Source organism: Etheostoma cragini, chromosome 14 (assembly GCF_013103735.1).
Source record: "Etheostoma cragini isolate CJK2018 chromosome 14, CSU_Ecrag_1.0, whole genome shotgun sequence".
Taxonomy (NCBI): Eukaryota; Metazoa; Chordata; class Actinopteri; order Perciformes; family Percidae; genus Etheostoma; species Etheostoma cragini.
Window position 1 is genome coordinate 24,711,764 of NC_048420.1, and position 9,720 is coordinate 24,721,483.

At 42.3% G+C, this 9,720-nt stretch overlaps 2 protein-coding genes and 1 long non-coding RNA gene across 3 annotated transcripts in view; 1 reads left to right on the forward strand and 2 right to left on the reverse strand.

The window, feature by feature from the left end:
- LOC117956512 overlaps positions 1–7,452 on the forward strand; it is a 32,529-nt gene extending 25,077 nt beyond the window's left edge. Inside the window, exon 5 of the long non-coding RNA XR_004659297.1 lies at positions 7,437–7,452. This is a non-coding gene — a long non-coding RNA (uncharacterized LOC117956512). The remainder of the gene's footprint in view (positions 1–7,436) is intronic.
- LOC117956468 (gastrula zinc finger protein XlCGF57.1-like) overlaps positions 1–9,720 on the reverse strand; it is a 95,566-nt gene that overhangs the window by 59,524 nt on the left and 26,322 nt on the right. The gene's annotated exons all lie outside the window — the stretch shown is intronic.
- LOC117956458 (zinc finger protein Xfin-like) overlaps positions 1–9,720 on the reverse strand; it is a 59,860-nt gene that overhangs the window by 47,363 nt on the left and 2,777 nt on the right. Inside the window, exons 2-3 of the mRNA XM_034891532.1 lie at positions 8,092–9,150; positions 5,538–7,805 (exon numbers count right to left, since the gene is read on the reverse strand). Of these exons, the coding sequence (XP_034747423.1) occupies positions 5,538–7,805; positions 8,092–9,150 (3,327 nt within the window). The remainder of the gene's footprint in view (positions 1–5,537; positions 7,806–8,091; positions 9,151–9,720) is intronic.

Below are 9,720 nucleotides of genomic sequence, written 5' to 3' on the forward strand. Positions count from 1 at the left end.
GTTAAAATACAGGGGGCATAAGTATACACCCCCTATGTTAAAATACAGGGGCATAAGTATACACCCCCCTATGTTAAATTCCCATAGAGGCACATTTTTATTCACATTTAACTGAAAGAAATCCAGGGCATGTTAATCTGGATTGGTAGTACAGGCCTGTGGTCAGTAGGTGGTGCTGTTACGCCGGTTGATAGAACCTGAAGTTACCTCGTTACCTGCAAATATTACCTCAACAAGGCGGCAGAGATCTGAAGACGGTTCAGTCCGAGCCACCCCGGAAAATACAGCGAAGGAGGAAATATAGGTCTACATGTAAGTGCCACTCATTCCAGCCTTAGGTGATCCCCTGGTGTGGTGGAGGGGCCTTTCATCAGAGCTGCCTCATCTGCCTCACATGTACAACAGACCTGTGCTTACAAATGCAGGATCCCTCATCTCTTACAGGTCTCACCCCCTGAATGCAGATTTTAAGATGCTGCCCTCTGGTTCCTGCTTCAGTCAGCCACCAGGATAGATAGAAACTCTCCTTAGTCCCCTCTGCTATCTTTCTGCTTAACTCTGGAAAGAATAAGTAATGTCTGCACATAAGGCACACTGGGACGTAAACTGTTAATGTTGTGGTATTAATTAGTGTTGTTTCTTTGATTAGTTACATGTTGTTCTTCCTGTCTTAGCTGGAATGTTTGGGTTTGTATAATTTAAAACTGCACTACTGGAAATGTTCCCAACATTGTTTACATGCTGAGTCCTTGTTCCCCTGAGGTTAAAAGTTGCACATTTGATAAGGTTTAGCCTATGTTTCTATCATTGCTTTCTGAACAAATTGAACAAACGTTTAAAAATAACACAATAAAAGTTTAAACCCTGATAATTTTGGTAATTATAACCGTGTGGTTAAATATTCATACCGTTACATCCCTACTTTAAATCCGTCCCAGCGGGACTGGGGGCTGCTAAGCTCCGGCTGCAGCAACGGTGGCTCTGCTAAATAGTAGAAGGAAGGAACTTGTTTTGATGGAACATTTGCCCCCCCTACAAAAGAAAACCCCACGTACAATATTAAAAAAGTTAACTGTTGACGCAATAGTGTAACATGAACTTCTCTGTAAAATAACAGAAACCAGCGATCTGCTTAAAGTGCGTTCAGATAAACTCTTCTCTGTGGGCCTAAGCCAACCCCTCCTACTCCTTCTACTTTTACAGTGAAGACACCAATCCAGTTGAGCTTTTCAGCATTCACACTTATTTCCTGCAGGAAATCTATTTTCTGCTAGTTTATAAATCACTAAACGGTTTAGGGCCAAAATACATTCCTGATTGGCTACTACACTATGACCCCCCCAGACCTCTCGGGTCATCTGGGACAGGTCTGCTTTCTGTCACCAGAGCTACTGATATCTGGAACAAACTCCCAGAAACCTGCAGATCCGCTTCTACTCTCAGTTCTTTTAAATCAGGGATGAAGAGCTCTCTTTTTGATGTTCATCCATCCATCCATCTTCATCCGCTTATCCGGTCTTTTTGATGTTGCCTTTCTTTAAATGGTTGTTCATTTCTTTCTTTAATTCTTTATACTGCACTGTAACTTTTACTCTTGTGTTTGATCTGTTTTTATTTTTAAACTGTTAAGATGATTTTATGTAAAGCACTTTGAATTGGCCTGTTGCTGAAATGTGCTATACAAATAAAGCTGCCTTGCCTTCTATTTCATGAACACTATGCAGCTGAATTATGTGGATTCCAGTTACATCAATATTTATTTTAGACTCCCTAAACGCAAAACCGAAACTGTTCTCATAGAAATATGGAGATATTTTTCTCAATTCCTGTTACAATGGAACCTGCTATAAAATCAGAGTTTGGTGAAAACAATTTTCAGCATTCACACACATAATCTGCAGGGATTGTCATTTATTGTCATATGCACAACAATCAAAAAGCAGCAGTTTTTATATTATAGGCTTGCTCCAACAATTCTTACTAAATATGTACAAAATCAAATTCATTGTAAAAATGAAAATGTATGATAGTAAATAGTACAGCAGTTAAATATGTGTCCAAAAATAAAAAATATACATTTGTGGTAATAACCGACTTCTGGGAATACAAAACATAATTGTGGTGAATAAATAATTGCATAATAGAAAAGATGTAAGGCCCTAATCACAGAAAGTGCATCAAAAAATGTGTTATATAAAAAAGAAAAGAAATCTGCGATCTCAGATTAACCCCAGGGTTTCCCACAGACAATTAGTTAAGGTGGTAGGATGATCTGACGGGGGGAAGGGGGGGGAGGAGACTCCGTAGCCTACAATTAACAACTATTTGTTAAACATTAAATTTAAATAACTATAATATATAATTCATAAATTATATCCATGTCTATCTGTTTGCCACATGGCGATTAAATGTTTGTACCAAAATAGTTCTGTTTTTTAATCTTCTTTTTGGTGAAGCTGCAGCTACTTTCTTCTGTCCCTCTGCTGACACGCAAGTGCACACCTACACTTACAGACAGACAGACAGACAGATAGACAGACCGCTTCGGTTTACTGATAGCTATCATTTACCTCAGGCTAATTCATTAACTAGTAAGTGGTGATTTTTTGGCAGCCAGCCTTCCAAAAGAAAGCACAATGAAATTAAATATCTGATCAACCAGTGACTAACAAGGAACAGAGTCTTTGTTCACCGTCCAGGAGCCTCTGACACACTGGCAGCTGAAGGCTTGTACCGGTTAACGTTCTGTGCATTGTCTGACACATGCAGCCACTTTTGTGAAGCCGCTTGCGAGACTGACACAAGTCCACAGAGGCGAGTCCAAGCCTGTCTCCACCTGCAAGTTGTCAACTGTGTAGTTTGGAATGAGGAGGAGAAAACAGGACACTGAGTAACTCAGCGGATATCGCTCTTTTTTTCTTTTTGACACGTTATTAAAGCGGCAGGCGTGTCTTGTTAGGTCGGCCGCCTGCGAGAAACCCTAAACCCACAAGTTGCAGCTCTGAAATATAGATTCATTGTTTCATAACTTGTTAAACTGTTTTAACTCATATGATAAAAAGATTGAATGCTGAAAAGGGTCTGCTCTGTTGTGAATGTTACTGCATGCGTTTGTTGCCATCCTGTCCCTTACAGGAAGTAGATCCTTTTATGTTCCAAACAACAGCTTGTCATAATCTGAAAATCCGAACAGCTCCAAGTCTTCGTTCTTGTGGAGTTCCATGTGACACAATAACTTTTTCTGCTCCGAATATCAACGCCCGAAAATCGTGCAGTCCAACGGCTTCACGTCCGAGTGAATGATCATGTGCACCCTCAGACTTGGCTTGTTGCTGAATATTTTCCCACACTGAGAACAGCTATATCTCATACTACGAACATAGACAGACTTGTCTACATATGGTCGTTTTGAAAGTGTCTGTGGTCGTGGTTCTGGTCCTCTACAGTACTCTCCACCAGCTTCTGATTCCATGTCTTCAGTTGCCTTTTGGTTCTCCTCAGTTTGACTCTGACCACCAACACACTGATGGTTCCTAAGCTGTTTGTACCAGGTGAAACTTTGGTCACAAACACTGCAGCTGAACAGAATCTTCTTGTTGACCGTGCAAGACCTAAGTGTCTTGCAGCCAAGTCTTTTCCAACACCCAGGGCCCATTAACATGTTTTTCCCAGCGGTACCAGTAGTACGACTTACCGGGACTTCAATATTTTTTAGAGAATTTAAAGCTGACTGAGGTTCTCTGGTCTCCTTCCAATCAGCACTGTCATCAGCTTCTGGTTCCAAAGAGTCTCCAATCTGGTCTTCAGCTTCTGTGTTGTGTTGAGTTTGTCTATGATGAAGCTGTGAGGACTGAGCTTCCTCTTCATCATCTTCACTCTTCACAGGGACAGGAGTGAATGGAAACTTGGTGATATCAGCCTCCTCCAGCCCTTGAAGCTGCTCTCCCTCCTGACTGCTCCACAGTTCCTCCTGTTCCTCTTTAATGTGTGGGGGGGGCGCTGGCTCCTGCTGGTCCACATTGGAGCTACACTCCTGTTGCTCAGGGAGAACAAAATCTTTAACCACCAACAGCTGCTCAAGATCTGCAGGAAACAAAATGAAGAACTTTACTGACAAGTACCCAAACTAAAATATCTAAACTAAAACCAATGATAATGAGAGGTAGTTTGTATCATCATTAACATGAAGAGATTCTGCAAAATAACGACTTAACCAATACGTTTAAGAATTTTAGGTACTCCAGAAGACCTTTAAGGATTTTAATACTCACCACATCTTGAATCACGTTTCAGAGAGTTTAAAGCTGACTGAGGTTCTCTGGTCTCCTTCCAATCAGCACTTTTAACAGTCTCAGGTTCAGAAGAGTCTCCAGTCTGGTCTTCAGTCTCTGGTTGTAAAAGTGGATGTGAGTTCCTGGCTGGTTCTGGTCCTCTACAGTCCTCTCCATCAGCTTGTGTTTCCATGTGTTGAGTTTCTCTGCTGCCTGGAGGCTCTACCTCTCTGTTCTCCTCCGTTAGACTCTGATGAAGCTGTGATGCCTTATGACCAAGACATTTATGGCTTTTGACCTGATGAAGCCACTGAAATGTCTCATCACAAACACTGCAGCTAAATTGTTTTACCCCCGTGTGGACTGTCATGTGTGAGCGTAAATTTGCAATATGTGTGAACAATTTATTACAGACTGGGCAGCTGAAAGGCTTTTCTCCTGTGTGAGTTATCATGTGTAGCATCAGACTATAGTTGCGGTCAAATGTTCTCCCACACTCAGGGCAGCTGAATGTTTTCTGAAATATTGAACAATCTTTCAGAGAGTTTAAATCTGACTGAGGTTCTCTGGTCTCCTTCCAATCAGCACCGTCATCAGTCTCAAATTCAGAAGAGTCTCCAATCTGTTCTTCAGTCTCTAGTTTTAAAAGTATATGTGAGTTCCTGACTGATTCTGCTCCTCCACAGTCCTCTCCATCAGTTTCTGTTTCAATATGTTGAGTCTGTCTTTGATGAAGCTGTGAGGACTGAGCTTCCTCTTCATCATCTTCACTCTTCACAGGGACAGGAGTGAATGGGAACTTGGTGATATCAGCCTCCTCCAGCCCTTGAAGCTGCTCTCCCTCCTGACTGCTCCACATTTCCTCCCATTCCTCTTTAATGTGTGGGGGGGCCTCTGGCTCCTGCTGGTCCATACTGGAGCTACACTCTAGCTGCTCAGGGGGAACCACTTCTTTAACCACTGACAGCTGCTGAACATCTGCAGGAAAGAGAACGAAGAACAGACATTACTGACAACTACCCAAACTAAACTCAATCCAATGATAATGAGAGCCAGTTTGTCTCATCATGAATACGAAGAGATTCTGCAAAATAAACGGTAATCACTTCACCAAAACATATAAGGATTTTAGTAATTCCAGGAGTTTTTTTTTTTTAATCTGTTCAGAACTGGAATATTTTACTAATTTTGAGACATTAAAAAAACTTTTAAGGATTTTAGTTATTCCATGACTTTTCCAAGACCGTCAAGAATTGTAATACTCACTACATCTTGAATCATGTTCCAGAGAGTTTAAAGCTGATTGAGGTTCTCTGGTCTCCATCCAATCAGCACTGTCATCAGCCATAGGTTCAGAAGAGTCTCCAGTCTGGTCTTCAGTCACTGATTCTAACAGTGGATGTGAGTTCCTGGCTGGTTCTGGTCCTCCACAGTCCTCTCTATCAGCTTCTGTTTCCATGTGTTGAGTTTGTCTGCTGCCTGGAGGCTCTACCTCTCTGTTCTCCTCCGTTTGACTCTGATGAAGCTGTGATGCCTTATGACCAAGACATTTATGTCTTTTGACCTGATTACGCCACTGAAATGTCTTGTCACAAATACCACAGCTAAATCGTTTTACCCCCGTGTGGACTGTCATGTGTGAGCGTAAACTTCCAATATGTGTAAACAGTTTATTACAGACTGGGCAGCTGAAAGGCTTTTCTCCTGTGTGAATTAGCATGTGGTGCTTCAGATCCGACTTGTAGCGAAATCTTTTACTACAATTTGAACAGCTGAAGGGTCTTTCTCCTGTATGAGTTCTCATGTGTAGCATCAGGCTATAGTTACGGTCAAATCTTCTCCCACACTCAGAGCAGCTGAATGTTTTCTTACATCTTGAATCATGTTTCAGAGAGTTTAAAGCTGACTGAGGTTCTCTGGTCTCCTTCCGATCAGCACTGTCATCAGTCTCAGTTTCAGAAGAATCTCCAATCTGGTCTTCAGTCTTTGTTTGTAAAAGTGGATGCGAGTTCCTGGCTGGTTCTGGTCCTCCACAGTCCTCTCTATCAGCTTCAGTTTCCATGTGTTGAGTTTCTCTGCTGCCTGGAGGCTCTACCTCTCTGTTCTCCTCTGTTAGACTCTGATGAAGCTGTGATGCCTTATGACCAAGACATTTATGCCTTTTGACCTGATTACGCCACTGAAATGTCTCATCACAAATACCACAGCTAAATCGTTTTACCCCCGTGTGGACTGTCATGTGTGAGCGTAAACTTCCAATATGTGTAAACAGTTTATTACAGAATGGGCAGCTGAAAGGCTTTTCTCCTGTGTGAATTAGCATGTGGTGCTTCAGATCTGACTTGTAGCGAAATCTTTTACTACAATTTGAGCAGCTGAAGGGTCTTTCTCCTGTATGAGTCCTCATGTGTAGCATCAGGCTATAGTTACGGTCAAATCTTCTCCCACACTCAGAGCAGCTAAATGTTTTTTTACATCTTGAATCATGTTTCACAGAGTTTAAAGCTGACTGAGGTTCTCTGGTCTCCTTCCAAACAAGACTGACATCATTCTTAGATTCAGAAGTCTCTCCAATCTGGTTTCCAGTCTCTGGTTGTAAAAGTGGATGTGAGTTCCTGACTGGTTCTGGTCCTCCACAGTCCTCTCCATCAGCTTCTGTTTCCATGTGTTGAGTTTCTCTGCTGCCTGGAGGCTCTACCTCTCTGTTCTCCTCCGTTTGACTCTGATGAAGCTGTAACGCCTTATGACCAAGACATTTATGCCTTTTGACCTGATTACGCCACTGAAATGTCTTGTCACAAACACTGCAGCTAAATCGTTTTACCCTTGTGTGGACTGTCATGTGTGAGCGTAAATTTGCAATATGTGTAAACAGTTTATTACAGACTGGGCAGCTGAAAGGCTTTTCTCCTGTGTGAATTATCATGTGTTGCTTCAGATGTGACTTGTAGCGAAATCTTTTACTACAATTTGAGCAGCTGAAAGGTTTTTCTCCTGTATGAGTCCTCATGTGTAGCATCAAACTATAGTTACGGTCAAATCTCCTCCCACACTCAGAGCAGCTGCATTTTTTCTTAAATATTGAACGATCTTTCAGAGAGTTTAAAGCTGACTGAGATTCTCTGGTCTCCCTCCAATCAGCACCGTCATTAGTCTCAGATTCAGAAAAGTCTCCAATCTGGTATTCAGTCTCTGGTTGTAAAAGTGGATGTGAGTTCCTGACTGGTTCTGGTCCTCCAGAGTCCTCGCCATCAGCTTCTCTTTCCATGTATTGAGTTTGTCTCTGATGAAGCTGTGAGGACTGAGCTTCCTCTTCTACATCTTCACTCTTCACAGGGACAGGAGTGAATGGGAACTTGGTGATATCAGCTTCCTCCAGCCCTTGAAGCTGCTCTCCCTCCTGACTGCTCCACAGTTCCTCCTGCTCCTCTTTAATGTGTGGGGGGGGCTCTTGCTCCTGCTGGTCCACACTGGAGCTACACTCCTGCTGCTCAGGGGAAATCCTTTCTTTATCCACTGACAGCTGCTGAATATCTGCAGGAAACAGAATGGAGAACCGACATTACTGACAACTATCCAAATTAAACTCAAACCAATGATAATGAGAGGTAGTTTTTATCATCAAAAATACGAAGAGATTCTTCAAAATAACTTTTAATGACTTAACCAAAACATTTAAGGATTTTAGTAATTTCCGGAGTTTTTGCAAACCTGTTCAAAACATGAAGATTTTACTAATTTCATGACTTTAAAAAAAAACCTTTTAAGGATTTTAGTTATTCCGTGACTTTCCCAAGACTTCAAGAATTGTAATACTCACTACATCTTCCATCATGTTTCAGAGAGTTTAAAGCTGACTGAGGTTCTCTGGTCTCCTTCCAATCAGCACTGTCATCAGCAGGTTCAAAAGAGTCTCCAGTCTGGTCTTCAATCACTGGTTGTAACAGTGGATGCAAGTTCCTGACTGGTTCTGGTCCCCCACAGTCCTCTCCATCAGCTTCTGTTTCCATGTGTTGAGTTTCTCTGCTGCCTGGAGGCTCTGCCTCTCTGTTCTCCTCTGTTAGACTCTGATGAAGCTGTGACGCCTTATGACCAAGACATTTATGTCTTTTGACCTGATTACGCCACTGAAATGTCTCATCACAAATACCACAGCTAAATCGTTTTACCCCCGTGTGGACTGTCATGTGTGAGCGTAAACTTCCAATATGTGTAAACAGTTTATTACAGACTGGGCAGCTGAAAGGCTTTTCTCCTGTGTGAATTAGCATGTGGTGCTTCAGATCGGACTTGTAGCGAAATCTTTTACTACAATTTGAGCAGCTGAAGGGTCTTTCTCCTGTATGAGTCCTCATGTGTAGCATCAGACTATAGTTACGGTCAAATCTCCTCCCACACTCAGAGCAGCTGAATGTTTTCTTACATCTTGAATCATGTTTCAGAGAGTTTAAAGCTGACTGAGGTTCTCTGGTCTCCTTCCAATCAGCACTGTCATCAGTCTCAAAGTCAGAAGAGTCTCCAATCTGTTCTTCAGTCTCTTGTTGTAAAAGTGGATGTAAGGTCCTGGCTGGTTCTGGTCCTCCACAGTCCTCTCCATCAGCTTCTGTTTCCATGTGTTGAGTTTGTCTCTGATGAAGCTGTGAGGACTGAGCTTCCTCTTCATCATCTTCACTCTTCACAGGGACAGGAGTGAATGGGAACTTGGTGATATCAGCCTCCTCCAGCCCTTGAAGCTGCTCTCCCTCCTGACTGATAAACAGTTCTCCCTGCTCCTCTTTAATGTGTGGGGGGGCCTCTGGATCCTCCTGGTCCACACTGGAGCTACACTCCTGCTGCTCAGGGGAAACATCTTCTTCAACCACCAACATCTGCTGAACATCTGCAGGAAACCGGGAACACATACACACACACCTTAACACAAAAGCAGAGAGACATCAAAAACTCCTTGTTGTAGTTTCAACAGTACAGAGTCTCTTTTCAAATGGTAAAACATTGGTATTTCATGTTTCTGCATAAGAACTTGACACCAAGTGCTTAAGCTGTAAAGAGTGACAATTACACCTGAGGCTTATCTTGTTCTTATTTAATTGTTTGGTCTACAGCTGCTTTGAAACCTACCTAAAGAATAGAAACTAATGTGTCTTTAGGTAGCATCTGAGCAGACAAATGTGAAAAGCAGAGTTTCCCAAGGAGCCATTTTGGGGTATTTTCCGTTTAACAGCTACACTATTCCCTCACTCTGTTAAATCTATAATTCTGTATTTCTAAATTACTGCTGGTTGTTTGCATGTTGTCTTTTACATTTTAATGTTTTATACAGCTCCTCTGTGGTTCTTTGTACAGAAGGATGAAGGATAATGAAGGATGAACATCTCCCTGAACTGCGGCAGCAGGCAGGCGTGCACATGCAGACAGACAGACAGACAGACAGACAGACAGACAGACAGAC